The sequence below is a fragment of the Hippichthys cyanospilos genome, chromosome 15 (genome assembly GCF_059441005.1).
Source record: "Hippichthys cyanospilos isolate Australia breed blue-spotted pipefish chromosome 15, RoL_Hcya_1.0, whole genome shotgun sequence".
Classification (NCBI taxonomy): domain Eukaryota; kingdom Metazoa; phylum Chordata; class Actinopteri; order Syngnathiformes; family Syngnathidae; genus Hippichthys; species Hippichthys cyanospilos.
In genome coordinates, this window is record NC_142383.1 from 2358996 (window position 1) to 2381277 (window position 22282).

Consider the following 22282-nt stretch of genomic DNA (forward strand, 5'->3'; position numbering starts at 1 on the left):
GGCCTCCTGAGTAAGTAGGAAAGGGGCCGCCAAGTCTAATCGGATTCAGGAGGACCAGCTCTCCACCCTTGGCAGGATCCTTGAGGGTGCATGGGAGTTCACCTAACCGGTCTATACTGTACGTGTTTCGTGGATTTAGAAAAGGCACAGCGAGGGTAGGACTTTGCCAAGGCTTCCTTTTGTCACCAATTCTGTTAATTACCTTTATGGACAGAATTTCTAGGTGCAGCTGAAGCTTTGATATGGTCCAGTTTGAGGATCTCAGCATTGCATCTCTGTTATTTGGAGATGATGTGGGGCTGTTGGCGTCCTTGGGCCGTGATGTCCAACTCTTACTGGAGCAGTTTTTCAGCTGAGTGTGAAGCAGCTGGAATGAAGTTCAACACCAACTCCAAATTTGAGAACATGGTCCTCAGTCCGAAAAGGGTGGAGTGTCCTCTCTGGGTCAAAGATAAGGTCCTGCCCCTAGTGGAGGAGTTTAATTAAGTATCTTGTCAGATCACGTGCAACCAAAAGAAATGAACATTGTACTGCAATCAAGTTTTAGAGCACACCAAAGAAGATTGTTCGAGACCCAATTGTAAACGTCGTAGCAAAGTGTGTGATTCTTATGCATATGACATTGTTGAGTGTTTTAGTTTTATGTTCTTGCAAAGAAACATTTAAAATGAACTAAATTAAAATTGCTTACTTTGTCATTACTGGGTACACTCTCAAGAAGAAGAGTACTTCCTGTAGGGTGCATTATTGTTCTCCAAGTAACACATCATTCGTGATCTCTGATGAGGGACCGTTTCTCAACTGTTTTTTTGCATTCAAATGTATATGTAATCTATATGTAAATGCCTTCTAAAATTATATGGAATACAACTTAAATAAATAAACAGTAAGCGCAGTAAGGGTTGTAACCCAGACAAGGGACATATACCATATAACGTAAGTGTATTTTTAACTTTGGATGATCCACTTATATTTTCACCGTGTCTGGTTCTATTAAACAAGCAGAACTACATAATTGCATCACAACACACCTGCCGAACCGCAACCCTTTTCTTTGGAATTATGCAATATGAGTATCCCCCCCCCCCCCCCCCCGCCCCCCCGCTGCAATGAATATGTTTTTTTTCAGTGCATAGCAACGTGAGGAAATGAGGAACAGGAACCGACGGACGAGAGGACTTGTAGTAGAAGTAGGAGGAGTCTGTTTGTTGACATCAGACGAAAACGAAAATCAGATGAGCGAAGACTGGCGATAATAACTCCGATTCTCGCCTTTATCAAGACGCAAAGCCTTGGCGAAAGCTAAGGTAGAGCATTATATGACAACTTGTCTACTCAGACATCGCTGACCATTGATTGTTTTTTGTATTTCCACACAGCACATATAGGCTAGCCGCACAGCTAAGTTCGCTAACATTGCTGGGAAAGTCATCGTTAGCCGAAAGCTAACGTAACCTGAAACACACTAGTGATGTTTGCTGTCAGATACTGGAAGCCCAGTTTTGAAAAACAACTACTTGTAAGTTGTGTGGCTACTTAAAAACAAGTAAATAATAGTATATTTTGCTAGCCGATCATATCTTGACTGTAGCGTTATTGTTAAGTAAATTGTTTTACTTAATCGCTAACTAGCTTGCTTGCTAACTTAGTCGCTTAGGATTCATTGCTTTAATTGCTGACAGCCTAGAAATAGACTCTAGAAGACGGGGAAGCAATGCATTTAACTGTATCGAACCCTCAATAACAAGTACGCTTAATGTCACGTCATAAGCCATATTGTTTGAATTGTTTAGATAGGTTGTAAAGTAATTATCTCAAGTCACCAACAACCAGCAAGATTGTCAATATTGTTTTTTTTAATGTTAATTGTAAGTATTCATTCCGTAGACTGACTTGTGTTCCTTCAAACAGTTTTTTTTTAAATAAATAAATTCATAAAGTTATCCAAAAGACAGGATTTTGTAGAGGATTTTGTGATGCCAAGTCTCCCTCTTGCCACATCCTTTTGTATAAATGCATAATTGTATCAATTATGTTGACAGCTTTGTTTTAAAACTCATTTCTGCTATATTTATCCGATTCTCTGCGACTCTAATTTGTTTGTATAGATGTGAATTTGTAAAGAAAAAAAAAAACGATCAAAGTTTGTCAAAATTGTGGCACCAGTCATCCTTACTCTACTTAGGGATGTCAGCATCCACGCTAGTCATTAGAATTGTTATTACTTGTCTTTTCAGGTCCCCTGCTCTGCCTAATCTTTGATCTGAGCCAGACAAGAAGAGGCGAATATGGCAGCTAAAGCAGGAGACAACCCCGACAGCCTCATGACTCTGGCAACAGTTTTCTGCCTGAGGAACCTCAGAAAGACGATGTGCTATCAGGGCCTGAGGGACAAGCTTTGCTTGCGCTCAGACATCTTTCTTCCCAGTGAAATCTGTGACAAATTGGTCAATGTGTATGTATATACAGTAGACATACCATGTTTGACCTAGTTACTGTTTTTTGATTAGTCAGTTATGTATGCTCTTATTGTATTGTGTAGCTCATGCATTTTAAATTCTGTTTACACAGGTACATGGAGTTAGTCCATACAGACACTAACTTTGAACCAGAAGAGAACTTTTTCCAACTATTCTCAGAACCCAGGTGCACAAGACTCACCAGGGTGCAACTAAAAGAAGACTTCATCCGTGACAAGGACTTAGAGGCTATAAGAAAACAGGTAAAAGGCTGTTATTCTCTATATGTCTGTTATTAAATTAAGATAGATTTTTATAATGTATGCTTATTTTCTAGTATAACAGGCTACCTGTTGGTAATTCTGTTTTTTGTTTATTAGTATGTTCACAGCTTTTTTTTTTTATACTCACCTGCTCCATGGGGTTTGACAACAAAAACAAGGTTTATCCTGTACTTCAGCGGTTCCTGTTTATCACCACGGACTGGTCAATGCTTTAGATTTGTATTGCGGCAATCAGAGAAAGTACAGTGTTCCCTCATTTTTAGCCAATGAGTTAATGACAGCTCTAACTCTTGCCGCAGCATGAAAGTAGCTTGAAGTGGCAAGGAAACATATATATGCTAAGAACATGGGAACATATGCTGATATAAATAAATTTAGCATGTTTCTTGTGAGGCAACACAACATGTGAAAAAAAGCTTGTAAAAATACTTTTTATGTGTTCTTCTAGGACCTGATTGAGCTTCATCTCACCTACTGCAACAGTCTGTCGTCCCGCAGTTTGAAAACATTGACCTGCTTCCGTGAGACACTGGTCTCTCTTTGTCTCTTTGGTTGCAGCAACATCTTTTATAGGAAGGGCGGTGCCCCACTAGCTTGCACTGAAGATACAGAGGACGATGAGGAAGAAAGCCCTGTGTCAAGGCAGGCATTAAAGACGGACTTTAACTTTCAGGGGTTTAACCGCCTGCGTTTGCTAAACCTGGGTGGCCTACCAGATGAGATGCATGCTGAGACCCTGCTAAAACCCTTGAAGTCGCTCACCTCACTAGATCTGTCTAATGTACAGTTATTGGGAACATCTTTTCTAACACAGTGGAAAGATAGACTGGCATCTCTTGTTCTCTACAATGTGGACCTTTCAGAAGACTTAGTCAATACAGTGGTGGAACTTGTCAATCTCAGGTAAGTACTAAATTCTGTTCTATTTTTTGTCAGTTTTCAACTTGTGTGAGTTGCCTAAAATGTAGCACGCATTTTAAATAATATACTTAAAGTATTATTTCTTTCACTTCCATAATTACCAGGTGGAAATTTTCCTCTTAGCAGCTAATTTGCAAACAAAAGAACTAGTTCACTTTGTTGGGATGTAAGGGAGGTTTGATCACAGGTAGCTCAAAAAAAATGCCTAAAAAGGCATCTCTTGAGCATCCATGTCCAGTTCTGTGTTAAACTTGTGAACCAACAGTCAGTAAACTATATAAGACACCAATCACCAAACACGCATATGTCTTGTGGGAATGTTACTGTCTGAAGCGTGTTAAATGGCCTATTTAACATAACATTTGACCCAACTACTTGACCGCTAATCCACATGAGGCTCGTTGATGCTGGAGACTATCCCACCAGTAAATAAAAGGGCCAAAAACAAGACGTTTCACTATAATAAAATGCAAAACAACGTCAATACACCGCTCTCACTAACACCCGTTCCTCCTATCAAATCAGTTCCCGTAGGAACCGAGTATTCATAACAATAGTTACGCTCACGGGTGATTTTTTTTTTTTTTACGACTGGCGTTGATTGTTTGGCTATGTGCTCCCAAACAAACATTTTTACCACATTTGTATTTTCAACAGATAACTAATAAATGCAACGTTGCTGTTTACTTTGCCAACTCTGTGCAAAATCTCTCCTCCTCAACTCCAGAACAAAAACGAAACTAAAAGATGTGGATAAGTTGTATTTAAGGTCAGCGTGTATTTACTCTTTCGCGCGCTTTCAGGCTCTGTACGGGAAGTATGGTACATATTTTTCTGACCTCATAAGTTTTCACTCAAGTCATGTTTCTTTGCTCGGGAGGGGCCAGTGTGAGAGCGCAGAATAAATAAAGAATGCTTAGAAATGCATTGGTGAAGGAAAATAACACATTGAGGGTGTTTAGGGTGAGAAAACAACATTGTAACATGGTTAAAAGCTCTTAAAAGTTGACTTTTCATAATAGGGCACCTTTAGGAGTGATTTTCTCTCATTGATATTGAGTAATTCACCATGCAAGTCCAACAATTACTAAAGAACCTGCATTCCTCAGGCATCTTGACATCTCACGTGAGAGTAGGAGGGCCTCCAAATTTAAGATGACAAGGAAAATCTTGACTGCTATCGTTCAGCGACTGGTCAACCTGGTTTCACTGGACATCTCAGGTCACATCATGCTTGACAACTGCACAGTTCCACACTTAGAAGAAGCTAGGGGTCGGCCCAGGTGGGTAAATAACACCTATTTGAGCTGTCAATGGTTCCTATAAAAAAGTTTTAGAATCTGATGAAAACATTTTCCTTTTCTTTAGTAATGAGCCATGCAAGAGCAGCATCTACCCTTTCCAAGAGCTGAAGAGGCCCCTGCAGTTTTTGGGTTTATACGACACAACCCTTTGTAATGTGATGCACATCCCTGCTTATAAGGTACTACTAACACAAATGACTTGAATCTCCTGAAAGTAAGGTGTTTCTCAAATCTATTACGTAGTAAAAGTGTGCTGTATTTCATATGTGCTTCACTGTGTCACAATGTGATGCATACCTTGCTGGGTCCATTCAAGTGAATTGGAACTTCTTTCAATATCGTTTTTTTTTTGTTTTGTTTTTTTTTGTTTGTTTGTTTTTTGTTTTTGCTAGCCATCAGGAGATAATCCACCAAGCAAAACTGTGTATCTGTTCAAGGTGTCAATTTATGGAACAACCATAAAATAGAACTGAAAAGATGTGAATCAATGGCTGAACTCGAAAGGTTTTAAAAATAAATCATTCAGAATATTGAAAAATATGTCTAAATTGAAAAAGATTGCGTATAAAAGTTTGTGATGCAAATTTGATATAAGGTATCTATGATTGGATTTAAATATTTATGATTGTATTAATCAGTTATTTGCAATGTGTTTGTATGTTCACTAAAATAATCTAGCAATTAAACAGAAGGCGACAGAAGAAGACGCTATCAAAGAATTGATTTTGAGTTTGAACTGCTATTTAACGCTGCAGTATAATGTTGGAGTTATGTTGAATATAATTCATCCATTTTTGCAAAAATGTGTATTTTTTTTTAATTGAACAATTGAGTCTCGATTTAACGGACTAATAGTGGGGAGACGATGTCTGGCAAAACTGATTTTGTTAAATTGAACTTGAACTTCTTTTTTCAGAACCAAAAAAGACCCAATACAGTTTGAATTTTTCTAAATAAATACATAAATGTTTGAAAATATTTGACAGTTCTTTTTGTCATAATCAAAAAGACCTAATACATTTTGAAATGTTCTAAATAAATACATAAAGGTTTGAAAATGTTTGACTTTTATTTTTATCTTCAAACATTACTATGATGGTCTTGAAATGCATGAACATTTCGTTGCTCAAATGTACCTCACCCCTAATACTCAATTCATTTTTTCAGATTTTTTTCAGGCAATGAAAATGATACTCAACAGCTGTTAGAGAATAATTTGAGCCTTTTAAACAAACCTAAAGATAGTATTTTTATTCCTTAAAGAAAACCCTGTTTTTTTTTCCCATTAAATCCACTGTTCCACATTATTATGCACAGCAGGGATTCAAGATCCTTCATGGGTTGTAATGAACTGAATAAATGAAAATAGTTATTTGTCTTTTTTGCCGCATTTAGAGATTGCTTTTACTTAAACCAATAGCTATTTCAAACGTAAACATCTGAAACCGGTCTTAAGCAGGGTTTTGTATTTTTTTTTAGTTTCCTCCCTTTTAATACTCTTTTCTCTGAGACGATACCATATTTTCTGCACTATGAGGCACACCTAAAAGCCTTATTTTTTTAAAAAAGCTGATGGTGCACTTTATAATCCGGTGCGCCTTATATATGAATCAATATTGAGATTGGGATTCTTAGATGGGGAATGAACTGATAAAGTAAGCTTTACCTGTTTCTTTTGTGTGTTTACAGTTGAACAAGGTTGGTCATATTGACATTGAGTTGTTATGCTATTGAGAGTTTATTATTTGAGTTATTATTGTTATTACTTTGAGTATTACTATATTGTGATTGAACTGGAGGAAAAGTTCCCTGATTTAAATGTTGCACTACATGTTATACCTTGCTGTTAAAAGATAAACTGTCACGGAAATACTAATAAAATAAAACATAAGACAGTTGTTTATTCATTTTGGGAGTGAATGGAGTTGTCAGAAAGCTGGTTTGTAATCTACAAATGAAGTTTGACTGCTTCAACTGTTGCACCTTATAATGCGGTACGCCTTATATTTGGAAAAAGTTTTAAAATATGTCATTATTGCGGGTGTGCCTTATAATTTGGTGCGCCTTATAGTGCGGAAAATACGGTTATAGTTGCATTATACTACCAAAGTTGTAAAACAAAAATTATTGGAAAAAGGTGAAAGAATTACTGTCATAATGTTGGTAGGATTATGTCCTAGGTGGGATTTGTTATGGTTACGTCCGGGAGACGTATCACTAAAAAATGAGTGATTGAAAATTAAAAGTTGCGTATAAGAATCGTGCTTATGTAACAGATTGGGTTTTGTGCTTGTTGGTGGTGTTTGTGCATTTGTAGGTGACTGGATCAAAGAATGAAGACCAGGTTCTGAATGCTATTGAAGCTTACACTGAGTTTCGCCCTGAATTGGCGCATCGAGCCATCAATCAACTGTTTGATATCGCCAGGATACAGCACTGCAATCAGCTACTCCGAGCATTGCAGGTATGAGACTTAAAAAAAAAAAATAAATCCACTAATCAATACATTTTACACAAAAATTGTTGCGTTCTTGTGACTGGTAAAAATGTCATGTTTCAGCTTGTTATTGCAGCATTGAAGTGCCATAAATATGATAAGAGCATTCAGGTGACAGGTAGTGCTGCACTCTTTTACCTGACAAACACAGAATACCGAAGTGACCAAAGTGTACGGCTTCGCCAAGATGTCATTCGAGTAGTTTTAAATGGAATGGAGCAATACCAGGAGGTCACTGTAAGTATGCACTTCTTATTTATATTATAAATGGCCATCTTTTAATAGCTCTGTTGTAAGATTGTGACAGTGTGGAAGATTTAGACCGTTTTTCATTATGGACAGCAAGAGGTGCTGCATTTACCATTGTAGCTATAAGCGATATGGCACCCTCCGTAGGAGCGTTACCCCCCCTGTGATATCATTTAATAATAACTAGACCTACACTTATATTCAAAACATACTGTTGGTGGTAAGAACACATTTATTTGCACGTTTTTAAAATTTGTAATAATTCATTTTATTTCATTTATAATGAAAAACGTTTTAAATCTTACAGTCTGTCCCTTCAAGTAAATGGCTGCAGCAGGGAGGGACATGAGCCTCTTATTCACAGATAGCTACAAAGATAGTTGAATAGCAGAAAAATTTGAGATTAATCAAGTTTGTGCACTATTTCGTTGCAAAAGTTAAATTTTCCTTTCTTTCCACCTCTCCCATTCTCCACACAAGGTTCAAAGGAACTGCTGCTTAACTCTGTGCAACTTCAGTATTCCTGAAGAGCTGGAGTTTCAGTATAGTCGAGTCAACCAGCTGCTTCTAAACATCTTGGAGCCAGCAAGGCAGGATGAATCCATCCAGAGAATTGCTGTACACCTCTGCAATGCTTTAGTCTGCCAGGTTGACAACCACCATAAGGAAGCTGTGGGAAAGATGGGATTTGTTATGGTAATATCAAGATGAAGTTTTCAATTTGTGGATTGAGGATTGTTTTAAAGTTTTTTTCTTTTTCCTTCTGATCCATTATAATTAATTCATCTCAGTGGCATTGTTATGCCTCTTTTAGATAGCTGAAGCACCTCTTAAAATATTCTCAAGTCACTCCTAAAGGTTTTGGTTGCATTTTTAATTGGGCTGTGTCACGCAAAGTCACCTTTATGGAACTTTTAACCCTATTAAATGCTATTTCTTCATCCTCGACACCCCCAACGTGGTGTTTTCCTCCCTTCACACACCTCTGAGCATTCCTGTTCCTTGCTGTGCTTTCAATTGCAGACCCACCCGATCAGAGAAAACGAGTGGGTCCTCAAAATTTTAACACACGCCCTCATTTTCTTTGAAGTTATCGGTACGCTGAGTCATAGTGCACACGTAGCCGGGGTTCTTGCAAACGGGTGGCAAATGTTTCTGGTTTGCTATCTTTCTGCTATCTGTGCCCGGGCTTGTTTTTTTTCTTCAATCACGCTACTCTATTTCCCACCAAAGATGCAGATGCCGGTGACGTTGAGAGATGAAAAATCTTTCTGATTTGACAGAATTTGGCAACACTACTGTCGCCTAGCGGCTTCACATGCTTGTAAATGTATAAAACTGCACTCTGCGATTCATTGATCAGCGATTTTTAAAAAAATTTTGTTTTATATTTTTTTTCCTGCTCCTCCAATAAACAAAGCCATGTGGACAGATTTTTTTTACACACAAAGGCGGGGAGAATATGTCCTGGTTACGTGAAGACAACACCTGAGATGATGTCATGAAAGGGCAATCGCACAGTGAGAGGATGGATTTATGGCAGCCAGGTGTCTCTCAATTTGAAATATAGCCACCAAAATGACTCAGATTTCATAGGGAAATTGAATCACCATTGTGAATCATATACATACCTACAGTTACATAACTGCAGAAAGTATAAAATCCTATGATACAGGCTTTTTAATGTTTTTGTTTTTTTGTTTTTTACAGAAAGGATTGAATGTTCCGTATAAAATGGCTATAAAATTATTTTAAGTAAATATATACCTAATACATAATTTTTCTTTTAGATATGATCATAATTCTGGAGATTTTCCCTTTTCTTCAGGACGGTCCTTGTCATGCATCGTTATCCAATCAGTCCACTTAAACCAGTGTATCTCAAATGGTGGGGCGGGCCCCCCTGGTGGGTGCGAGGCGATGCCAGGAGAGGCGCGGATGAAAAGGATTTGTTTTTGCCATGTGAAGTGTAATTTGGATAAAATAGAGATTGACATCTTTTTTTTGGCACTTTCATGCACTTGGGATGTTTTTTACATACACAAAACTTTAACCTATATAAATGTTGTACAAAAAAAAAAGTTGAAAGTTTAAAAAAAAAATTCTTAGTCTTTGTGTCAATGATAAAAAGGATACAGTTTTAGGTATAAAGTACGTATACAATTTTTATAGATATTACTGTTTGTGGTTGGCGTGGCGCAAAGTGTTTTCTTTTCTGGGGGGGGCTTTGCAAAATATAATTGAAAAGCATGGACTTAAATGAATAGGAAACGTCCTTGTTTAATGCAAATCCAGTCCATGATTTTTCTGTGACCTGACTTGCACAGACAAAGTAAATTGGCTGTATGTGACTTCAGTTTCACTAATGCGACTAAGTGCTTAACGGCTTTGATAATCCAGTCACAACACTTTAACAAATCAAAATGGATACAGTATGTGACGTGAACCATTTCAGGCAAGGTGCATTATTTTTGCCAAACTTGTATTACTTGAAACTTTATTTTGGAAACTAATCACTGGAAAACCGATCGAGCCAAGAGATCAAACCAAATTGGCCTGTCAAGACAACCACTGTTAATAATACAATTGTTATGGATTTAAAACATCATTGAGGAATGTTTTTCCTCAAACATTACAGCACGTCACATAAAAATCTAATCCCAGCAGCTTCGAAAGTGTATCTGAGCAATAAGTTATTGTGCCATGAGCCAAAATGTCATTACATATCATTAGACCATGCACGGAGTCATGACAGTAATCGATAGAGTTGGCACCTATAAAATCAAGGAATTAAAAAAAAATATTACCCAGCAGTATCTGGTGATTGCGGCTTTTATTTGATTTTGATTACATAATTAAATCCTAAAAAGCATTTTTTTCTCTATCGAAAATAATGGTGTTTGGCATACATTTGCAAAACTGACCCTTTTTTTGCACTTTTACACACAGTTTTTTTGTTTTTTATGAGGGGGGGGGTCATTAAAGCTACAAATGTATTTATCATGTTTTTATAATGTATTGAAATCAGACTGAAATAACACTACAAATCTAATCCGTTGACTAAACCTTTACACAGTATTATTAGTATTATCAGTCTTCGATTGCTGTGCTCATATGCTTGATTCAGTCACAAACTGTACATTATCCTGGGGATTAAGCGCCCATGTACATAAAACTTAGTGACGCCCCTGATTCTTGTAAATGGACTTTCACTTATACAGTATAGCGCTTTTCTACCTTGGGTACTCAAAGCGCTTTACACTAACTAGTCATTTACCTACTGATGACGCAGCATCAGGAGCAACTGGGGGTTCAGTGTCTTGCTCAAGGACACTTAGACATGGTCTTGATGGTCGGGGGATCGAACCCACGGCCTTTCGGCTGGGAGACGACCACTCTACCACTAAGCCGTGCCGCCCCAAATTGATTCTTGTCTTTTGTTTTTAGACAATGTTGAACCTAATACAGAAGAAGCTGCAGGATCGAATGGTGAGTTACAATATCACTGGTTCTGGTTCTTTTGAGCCTCAAGTTTTCTTTGACGACCTCAGTATGATTCAGCTGGTTAGAATTTTACGTGTGTCATTTTAATGTTTTTAGTCAATATGCTATAGCGATAGGTTTAATGAATACATCTTTGTTTTTGTATGCGCTCAGTGTGATCAGGTGATGGAGTTTTCCTGGAGTGCTCTGTGGAATATTACTGATGAGACACCAGACAATTGTCAGATGTTCCTCCATTGTGATGGAATGAGTCTCTTTTTGAACTGTTTGAAAGTGAGTTGATGTTGCACATGTTCCAAAGTCTCATATGTTTTTCACATCTTGTTAGTTTTGGATTTTTCTTTTTTTTGTGATTAAAACCTCTTTCTGTCTGTTTCAAATTTAATTGAAGGAGTTTCCAGATAAACAGGAGCTCCATCGCAACATGCTGGGTCTTCTGGGTAATGTTGCTGAGGTTAAAGCTCTACGACCAAAGCTAGTCACACCACAGTTCATCTCTGTTTTCAGGTAACACATTACTGAAGCCAATTCCAATTGTTACATATAAAAGTACAAATTCTCTGATGAAACGACAATGTCAAAAGTCGCCACTTTAGTACCATACTTCTGCAACAGGTACTCCTGACAACCCCCCCCCCCAAAAAAAAAAAGTACCTATATTGCTTTTGGTACTTTTTACTACTTTTGAAGATCAAAAATAATTAAAAAAAAATGCCTGGACCTTTGTTTCATTTTCAGAAATGTATCCAATGTTTTAATTTTTTTGTGTGCAAACTTTGCTTTTATCACCAATTGCATAATATTCCTTTCTGTTTTCCTGTCATTTACGTGCTAGTAATCTACTAGACAGTAAGGCTGATGGGATTGAGGTGTCATACAATGCATGTGGCGTGCTTTCCCACATCATGTTTGATGGACCAGAGCTTTGGTCGATGAAAGAGCCACTAAGAGACACGGTGATGAACAAGATGTGGGATGCGATCCAGAGCTGGGACGTCAGCTCACGTCGCAACATCAACTATAGGTAATAATATCTGCCTCACCATAAAAAGTAATGTGGAGGTTGTACAAACCCAATTACAGTGAAGTTTGAATTATGTGTAAATTGTAAATGAAAAGAGAATACAATTATTTACAAATTATTTTTCCTGCTATATCCAACTAATTAAACTATGAAAAAAAATCTCAATAGAAGAACATACAAATTGGGATCAGGTGGAGGCGCTACCTTGAAGTGCACGATCATTCACAAGCAAATATGGGGTAAGGTTCACCTCTTTGTGAACAATAATATGAGAAAATAATCCAAACAATTTGAGGGCAATGTCCCTCAACATATAGTTGCTAGAAATGTAGGAATTTCATCATCCACGGTTCATAACAGTATCAAAAGGTTCATAAAACCGTAAACCACCATTGAGTGCCTGTGATTTTTGATTCCTCTGGCGGCAATTAATCAAAATCCATTATCAATGTGTTAACCACATGTGCTCAGAAACACTTCAGAAAACCACTGTCCGTAAACATAGTCCGGCGCTAGATACAGTAGATGAAGTGCAACTTCAAACACTACTATGCAAAGCAAAATCCTTTTAGCAACTATTACCAGAAATGCAGCTGGCTCCCCTTGGTCAAGTAAATCAAAGATAGATTGATGTAAAGTGGATTTGTTCTGTGGTCTGATGAGTCCACATTTTAAATTGTTTTGGGAAATTTTAAATGTCATGTCTTCTGAACAAAGCTCAAAAGCCAGAATCTGAAATGCTAAATGGTACTGTGCTTGTGCCAATGGCATGGGTAAATGACACAATTGTGATCGCACCATTAATGCTAAAAGGTACATTAAGGTTTTGGAGAAACATGGTGCCATCAAAGCAACATCTTTTTCATGGACGCCCCTGCTTATTTGAGCAAAACCAAACCACATTCTGCACGAGTTACAACAGTGTTTCCTTGTAGTAGTAAACGAATGCATGTAATAGACTGGCTCATTGAAAATATGTGGGGCAATTTCAAGTGTAGAATATGACAACAAGACCAACTATTAAACAGTTGGACATCAAGCAAAAATGTGAGAGAATTCTGCCTAGAAAGCTTAAAAAAATTACTGTATTTTCTGTGCTATAAGGCGCACCGGATTATAAGGTGCACCCTCAATTAATGACACTGCAAACCTTTTTCCACATATAAGGTGCACCGGATTATAAGGCACACCCTCAATTAATGACATGTTTTAAAACTTTTTCAATCACAATATAGTAATACTCAAAGTAATAACAATAATAACTCAAATAATAACTAAACTCTCAATAGCATAATTACTCAATGTCAATATGACCTACCTTGTTCAATTGTAAACACACAAAAGAAACAGGTTAAGCTTACTTTATCAGTTCATTCCCCATCTACGGATCCCAATCTCAATATTGTTCCATATATAAGGCACACCTCATTATAAGACGCACCATCAGCTTTTTTAAAAAAAATGAAGGCTTTTAAGTGCGCCTTATAGTGCGAAAAATACGGTAATATCCTCAGTTCCCAAACATTTATTGAATTGTGTTAAAAGAAAAGGTTGATGTAACTCCATAGAAAAGGTCACACTGTTTCACCCTTATTATTACTGTTTCCTATTTTTATTTATGTTTAAGACAACGTCATAACTTCATTGGAATTAGGTGTGTGTAATAATGTTATAATAATAATAGTAATAATGGTAATACTATAAAAATAATAGTTTTTTGTCTTAGTTTTGCAGCTAAAAGTACAAGAGGACCTCAAGTTACGCCCTTAATTGGTTCATGAACCTGTTCATAACCTAAAACATTCATGAATTGAGGTGATATTTCCCTTTTTATCAAACATTAAGAAATAACATTTTATTTTTCATGCAGTCTACAGCAAGTTGGACACAATTGTGAAATGGAACAATTTCTGCAATATTTTAAATATTTTTCTTTTCTTTTCATATAAAAAGCTTATAAGCAGGATGTACATATATAGACAACCAACTTACCTCATACTTTACACTGTGTTAAATGGAACAAACTGCACACTAAACTGACAGCTGAAAAAGAAACAGTTATCTCACATGTTTTAAGGCAGGGTGGCAAAAAAAACCTAAAAAAAATCAAACATAACGTAAATAAATGCTGCGGTACTTGTGTGGTTGCATGAATTCAAGTGTTATCGTGACAAACGAGGTGATTGAGGATACACCATGTCATCCAGGGCTTCCATGGCAACGATAAAGACACAAGTCTCTATTAAAATTCAGGTGCCATCAAAATATTTGACAAGCCGTTATTTTAAGGTTAATTAATAGTTAAATCTAGTAAGAAGCACAGGAGCAAAAAATACTGATTCCATACTACTATTTTCAAGTTGATGGGCTTCACAGATGTCACAGGGTTTTCTCTGTTTAAAATTTTAAATTCACATAGGTCATTCGAGCCCATCTTGCGACTTCTGCCTCAAAGCATCGCCCCTGTCAGTCAACACAAGTCTCTATTAAAATTCAGGTGCCATCAAAATATTTGACAAGCCGTTATTTTAAGGTTAATTAATAGTTAAATCTAGTAAGAAGCACAGGAGCAAAAAATACTGATTCCATACTACTATTTTCAAGTTGATGGGCTTCACAGATGTCACAGGGTTTTCTCTGTTTAAAATTTTAAATTCACATAGGTCATTCGAGCCCATCTTGCGACTTCTGCCTCAAAGCATCGCCCCTGTCAGTCAACACTGGGCCACGTGGGCTCTGTACAACCTGGTGTCTGTTTACCGTGAGTATCTCAAGGTTCAGCCATGTTGTCAAATCAAGCCAGTGTTTGACCTATTTTTCCCCCTCATTTTTGTTTTAAAGCATATATTTATTTTATGTCCAACAAAAACATTTGATTATTTCAATTTGAAATGTTATGTTTCCAGCTTATTTCACCTTACTGTGCTTGTTCTTCTCCTCACACAAAAATGTTTTTTTGCTTCTTTATATACTGTACAGTATCAGGAATAATACCCACATTCTTCCAATCTTTGCTCATGTTCTATGTGTAGCAAGCAAGTACTGTCCCCTGCTCATAAAGGAAGGAGGAATTGGCCTTTTGGAGAGAGTTTTGGAGTTGGAAAGTTCGCAGCCTGAGACTAAAGACATGGCCCAGTAAGATAGGCTTTTTTACTTACCTTCACAACACAATACAGTTTACAAATGACACTGAAAAGATAAACACATCAGCAAATGAAATTGAACAAAAACAATGACTTTGCAAAACTGACAACAAAAAATAAACACAACCGTAAATGAAAAAAATAAACGGAATGATGAATGAATGAATCAGTTTGAGATTGTTTCCAAAAATACCCTACTTAATGTCTCGATTTTCAATTTACGGCAGGTCAAAATTTATAACTGTGAACAAAGTGGATGAAATGAAGTAATTATTGTGTGAAGGGGAAAGCCTTTAACATTTCACATTTTGAGCTTTCCCATTTCATATTCACAAAATTTAACTCATTCCTATCGCCTTATGGATCATTCTCATCATTCCAAAAATTCATACATATTAATATTTTTCCATAATTCCATAGTTTCACCTCAATATTCCAATATTCATATCCAATGGGAGATTTAACATTTCACATTTTGAGCTTTCCCATTTCACATTAACTTTATATATTACAGATTGCCATACACTATATATATATATATATATATATATATATATATATATATATATATATATATATATATATATATATATACACAACACACACACACACACACAGTGGACCCCCGTGTTACAGCGTGGCTTACGTTATTTTTATGTTGCGACGTGGTTTTGCGTCAAAAACAACTGTCATGACCCCAGGAGCTTGGCTGTGTTTGTGTTGTTTCGTCTCCATGTGCAGCCGTTTTTAGGTAATTGCACTTATTTTCAGTTGCTGTCACACTTGCCTCCCTGCAACGCGTCACTACAATTCTGGTCTGCTATTCAAAGTTGAATTCAAAGTTGAAAAGGTTAGCCATGGCTCCCATGTTAGCTAGTGATGTTATAGAGAGAAGTAAGAAATGATTTATATGGAAACGATGCTGGAGATAACCCTCATTAGGGAATATGGGCATAACAAGCGGCACTCAAAGGTAAATAAAACCTTTCTATATTGTTTATTTATGATGTTTTCTGATTGTATACATGTATATTATATATACATAGCACTTACTATACTATTTTGGTAACACATTTTAATATGTATGAACTATTTTGATGATTTTACCTGGGGTTCTAAACGCATTTGCTATTTAACATAGGTTTGGATTGCCCGTCATGCGACGAATTTGCCTTACAACCCCAACCGCGGTACGGATTCATGTCGTAACGAGGGGGCCCTCTGAGAAGTTTTATTCAATGCACAAGTTACTCATTCTAAGAAAAAAAAAATGTTGAAATTAAACATTTCAAGTATGGTGTTCCATGTTAAAGTTGAGTTGTGTGAAATAATTAAAAAAACAACCAAAAAAACATTTAACCAGAATTGCAAATGATAAACTTGACTTGAAACAAATAAATTAATGTTTCAACTATTTAAATTATTATATTACTATTATAATGTTTTTAAATAAAATTATCACAACAATTATATTTTATTTTAAGCAGGCATGTAAATCTCAACTTTTCTTTTAGGAAAGTAATGGAGCAGTGTGAGAGCTTCAAAGAAGACCCCATGGAAATAAATCATGTACAGGAGGTAAACTATGGACCAAGAGGTTGACACCACTGAGCTTTGATATCTGGCAAATACCAAGCAAGCAACCTTAAGCTCCTTGTCATCACCAGAAGGGTCAATGTGTGCATTTTTCTTCTTCTTGTGATTAGTTTTATTTTGTTGGGAAAACTGTCTCTCTGACTCGTTTCAGTTTGGGCACCAGCTTAATATCCGACATTTTGGGGTGAAGACACAGTGCATGGTGTTTTTACCTTTGCTGCTCATAAGCGTCACCTCTGTTGGGCTCGGGGATTATGTGGGTGGGTGACTATTATCGCTCAGTGTGTGTTTTGTGAAATATTTCTTGATACACCATAGTAGCTGGATTGATGCTTGATTCTCAGTGGAAACAAAGAGAAACGCTCCGCAGCACACCAACAGTTGACATTGACCATGGTGGAGGTTAAAGGTCATGTGGTGTTGTGCAACACCTGCAGAAGCCCCCCAATCTCCAGGCAGCTCACTGAGCTGTGGTGACATGTACAGTGAAGATGAGCCAATATGCAAGTAGGCTGGTGTTGGCGGGAGGGAAGACTCTGCAGATAGACTTTTTGTTAAATATGTAAATATTGTTTGTTCCTTGCTTTTACTGTGTGTATGTTTTATATTATAACTGTAAACATATAAGACTGTACACTCTATTTAAAACTATTTAGGTTGGGCTGGCTAATGTTCAGTGCAAACACAGTCACTCAACTGTAGGTTAACAATCTGTGATATGTTAAGATCATATACATTTAGAGCAACCTCAGCCCTCCAACCTCTCACACACACACACACAAAATTTCCATTCAATAGGGATAAGAAAAAAAATAACAGGATCCGCTTTTTTGACATAAAGTTAACAATTTATGTTGATTACTTTCTCATTCAGTTTTTAACTTACACAGCGAACAATGTCAGGTGGCTGTTGATATGTAATCTTAAAAGTGACTACACGGTGCTTTCTGATTTAAGTACAGTAACCAACCAATAATATACTCCAGTGTAAATAATCAAATTGGGTAACCAGCAGTAAGTGTGTTGTGATAGGAACACCTATCATGGACACTATGATTGCAGCTAATACTGTATAATTATTCATACTGTATGTTTTACGGAAGTACCTTCGTATTTACATATCGCTTTTAATTTATGTAGGGCCCGACTGATTAATTGGCCGGCCACTTAAATCTGCCCATTGTGGCCTTCGAAACATCAGCCAAAAATAATCATGCAAATGGCCGATATTTGCCCAATTTATAACTTTTTTCTTTTGTGTACTCTAACCATCCACAGCAATTGTGTACAAGCAGCACTGATACCGTTAGTACACATGAATCCATAACATTGTATTTTTTAATAAATATGGAATATGCTGATAAACTTATTCTGTGGACCCATCTTTCAAAACAAAGCAAATCTTAATTTTTACAAACAATGATTTGGTGAGCAATGCAAGAAAGATGTGCAAAGAATTGACCTTGATGTCACGACTCTACACACCATCTAAAGTTATAGTTTGTTTAAAAAATAAAACAATCATAATATACATAGTGCAACATAAATGACGCATAATTGTGTCAAATATGACATCCATTCAACTACTAGTCACACAAACACAGAGGATCAATGTCGAATGCGTTATTGAGAGTCGAAAGTGATATTATTTTTCTGTCAAACAAAATGTTTACAGTTACAGTTGACCCCTGCTGCTCATGAGGTACCAGTCCAGCCCGTGAATAGTGAAAATCAGCATATACAGTAAATGACATCTACTCAAATGCATTGGTAGGAAACAAATGCTGTTGTATACATTAGTAATTCTAAAATGAATCAGATAAATAATCAATAATCCGAGGGGAAAAAAGCCAGTAATCAGCATTTGCCGAAAGGAAAAAATCAATATTGGTCGGGCCCTACTTTTATGTCTGTGTTCACAAATCAATTCAATGACAATTCTGATGAATGGACATAATATGTTCATGTTGAAAGAAATTGTTTGACTGCTCTATTGTCAAATCCCTTTCATGAAAGTCTATCATAAGGAAAATGATTTAGAATTTAAATGTCATATTTGAAAATCATGACTCGCAAAGATTTATTCAGTAGAAAAAAAATGCAATAGTTGAGTCCACCGTCCTCTGTCACAGGTAAAACCACTTCCTAAGCTGTCATGGCTTTGGCTCTTTACACTATTTTTGAGCAAGTTTTCCACAATCTTTTTGTTAATGTGAATGTAAAGGTATCATATTCAGATACATTTCAAATAGATGAAATGGGAATAATAATAGTGCACTTTCCATTCAGTGACAGTGTAAGAGTGAACGGTTGTCTGTCTATATTTGTCCTGTGGTAGACCGAAGAGGATAAGTGTTATGGAAACTGGATGGGTGTTTTGTTCTTCACTTCATTTGTTTACCATGTTGTTTGCCATAAACTCTTACAATATTTATTTTTGATCTGTTCGACCACATCAATTCTGCTCCGACAAAAGTGCATTGAATATTGTAAGTATTGTATCATAATGCTATACAAAACCAATTGAAAAGAATTTGGGATGTTGTGCAAAGTGGAAATTAAAACAGTACAGTGATTTGCAAATTATCTTCAGCATACATCAACTGAATGGACTACAAAGGCTAGCTATTTAATGTGTGATGTTTTTGTGCAAATATTTTCTAATTTGAAAATGGATGCCTGCAACATGTTTCAAAAAAAGTTGGGACGGGGCAACTAAAACAAAGTTGATGAATTCTCAAAGAACATCTCTTTGGAACATTCCAAAGGTTAATAGGAAATGTGAATGTCATGATAGGGTATAAAAGGATCATCTTCAAAAGGATCAGTCTATCACGAGAAAAGATGGGGCGAGTTTTACCACTTAGTGAAGAACTGCATAAGAGATTCTTAAAACTTTTTAGGAACAGTTTCTTAATGTTTAATTCCATCATCCACAGACCTTAATGTCATCATAAGCATTAAACTGAGAATGTGGTAAGCACCAAGGTCAAAAACCAACACTGAATACCTGTGAACTCCGATACCTCAGGCAGCACCGCGTTCATAACAGCCAACATGCAGAGCGACTCTAACATGTAAAGGTCATACATACAAACTCATTTGAAATGGACAAATGTAAAATGGAAAAGTGTGCTCTGGTCCGATGAGTCCACATTTCAATTTTTATTTTGATTCTATTTTTTTAAATGAATGATGGATGTCGTGTACTCCGTGGCTGTGGTAGTGACCAGTGGCCAATTTTCACATTACACACCGATGGCACCATCAGTGCTAAAAGGCACATCATGGTTTTGGGGCAACACATGCTGCCATACAGGCAATGTCTTTTCCAGGAACATCCATGTTTATTTCAACAAGATAAAGCCAAGCCACATTATTCGCATGTTATTCGCAGGACTGGAAAGGAATTCCACTTTTGTTTCAACAATTGGTGTCCTCGGTTCCCAAGCGTTTATTGAGTGTTGTCAAGGAAAGATGACACAGCAGTGGCAAACATGCGCGTCGCCCGTCCCTACTTCAATGGAATGTGTTGCAGAAATATATATATATATATATATATATATATATATATATTTTTTTTTTTTTTTTTTTTTTTTAAGTGAATATTTGCCAAAGAACAATCAAGCTCATCTGTTTAAGCATTGAACTCTACACAATGTCCCAACTTCATTTGAATTGGGGTTGTACGATTGGTAAAATCTCAGTAATACGGGTGAGGGTCATGATTTACCAAACTCTTATTTTTATTGTGTTTTTTTTTTCTTTTCAATTTTAATGACCATTTTTAAACCTTTCAAAATTGATTTGCAAGAAACAGTAGCGTGACTGCTTTTTGTCCCATATGATCGAGTACTGATAAATACTCTATAGCGTCACAGCAAATCAAGGAAAATCACATTTGTTGGACTACAGAATACAATTACAGTAACATCCCCTGGGTACCGGCTAAGTACAACCACAACCCATCTTCTTATACAACCCTCATACATGCAGATGTAAAACACAGACCAATGAGTATGATCCGAAGTATACGTTAATCAAGTTTATGTATCCCGCTCATTAGCAGGAAATAATGTTTGTTATTATTCATTTGCAACAATGAAACAATGCTCCCTCTGCAGATTCCACAGCACTCAATCAATAATTCACATTACTACCACTGACACCTGACTTAAAGGGAATGTGTGTAAGATTAAGGCCGTTTTACATTATGGACAGTTTGGGCTACTGCAGGTGCTGCATTTACCATTGTCCATAGTTATAACAAACATGGCCACCTCCGGAGAAGTGCCACCCCCTCATGTAATATAATTTCATGATAACTAGACATATGAGTATTTTTAAAACATACTGTTGGTCTTTAAGAGCACATTCATTTGCAAGTTTTTGAAATTTTACAATCATTTTATTCTTTTTTTAATGAAAATCTTACACACTGTCCCTTTATGGAATTGCACCACAGCAAGTGTAGCAGGAACTGATTCCCAGTATTATTTTACCTCTACAGTGCATCACTGAGTTGTGTTCCAGTATAATTACCATTATATTCATAAGTGATGCCTTTACTGAAAACCATGTTAAATAAGATAATGATCCATGTTGGGTTTACTAACTACTATTCTACTGTATGGTTTCATCTTTATTTGTGTGATTCATGGTAGTCTACCATCAGTACTGGCATTGGGGCAGTTTTGTTCTTACTGACTCATATTCATGGGCTTGATGCTCTATTTGTGAGACACTATTTCGATTCATATTTCTGTCTCTAGGGTTTAACACCATTTACATGTGTTCATAATGTGGAGTTTTTAGCCACGAGAATCACAAATGCTTAGTTTTCTAAAGATTTGATAGAAATGGAAAAGAAGGGTCATGGCTGTTGCTATTGAAAATCATATGTCGATATCTCCCAATAGCCATACCGCAACTAGTTCTTTTTGTAACTGCAAGTGTCATCCAAATGTCAGAGAATTTTATTCACACACCATCAATATTTTTCCCAGATCTGAATAATAACTGGCCATGAGTGTAAAGGTGAAAAAGCAATAAAGATGGAGTGGTAAACAAAGTGTTTTTTTTTTTTTTTTTTTTTTTTTTAATACAGTGGTTCAATGACCAGCGCATTGCCATAGAAGACTCACTTGGATTCCTATTGCGGGTTAGAACTCCAGAGAAGTATGAAGCTAAATTTGATGCCTTAAATTATGGACATAATTTATTATAATTTTTTAACATGATTTATTATGCATTGAATGAGGCCATTTCAAAATATGTAATGAGCCTTCACAATTTTTATAA

The 22282-nt window shown here is 36.5% G+C and overlaps 1 protein-coding gene across 2 annotated transcripts; it reads left to right on the forward strand.

Annotated features, from left to right (window-relative positions):
• Window positions 1-1198: 1198 nt before the first annotated feature.
• zer1 (zyg-11 related, cell cycle regulator) lies at window positions 1199-22052 on the forward strand. Of its 2 annotated transcripts, XM_088435662.1 has the most exons (16): window positions 1199-1307; window positions 2238-2455; window positions 2572-2722; window positions 3192-3646; window positions 4774-4947; window positions 5033-5147; window positions 7286-7432; window positions 7529-7702; window positions 8195-8410; window positions 11162-11203; window positions 11372-11491; window positions 11610-11725; window positions 12054-12242; window positions 14906-15003; window positions 15275-15377; window positions 16900-22052. In XM_088435662.1, exons 2-16 carry the CDS (start codon window positions 2289-2291, stop codon window positions 16985-16987), a joined length of 2355 nt encoding a protein of 784 aa, XP_088291788.1. In that variant the 5' UTR covers window positions 1199-1307; window positions 2238-2288; the 3' UTR covers window positions 16988-22052. The 2 variants fall into 2 exon arrangements, with proteins under 2 accessions (XP_088291788.1, XP_088291789.1); XM_088435663.1 differs by lacking the exons at window positions 14906-15003; window positions 15275-15377; window positions 16900-22052 and adding an exon at window positions 14662-14856.
• The last annotated feature ends 230 nt before the right edge of the window (window positions 22053-22282 follow it).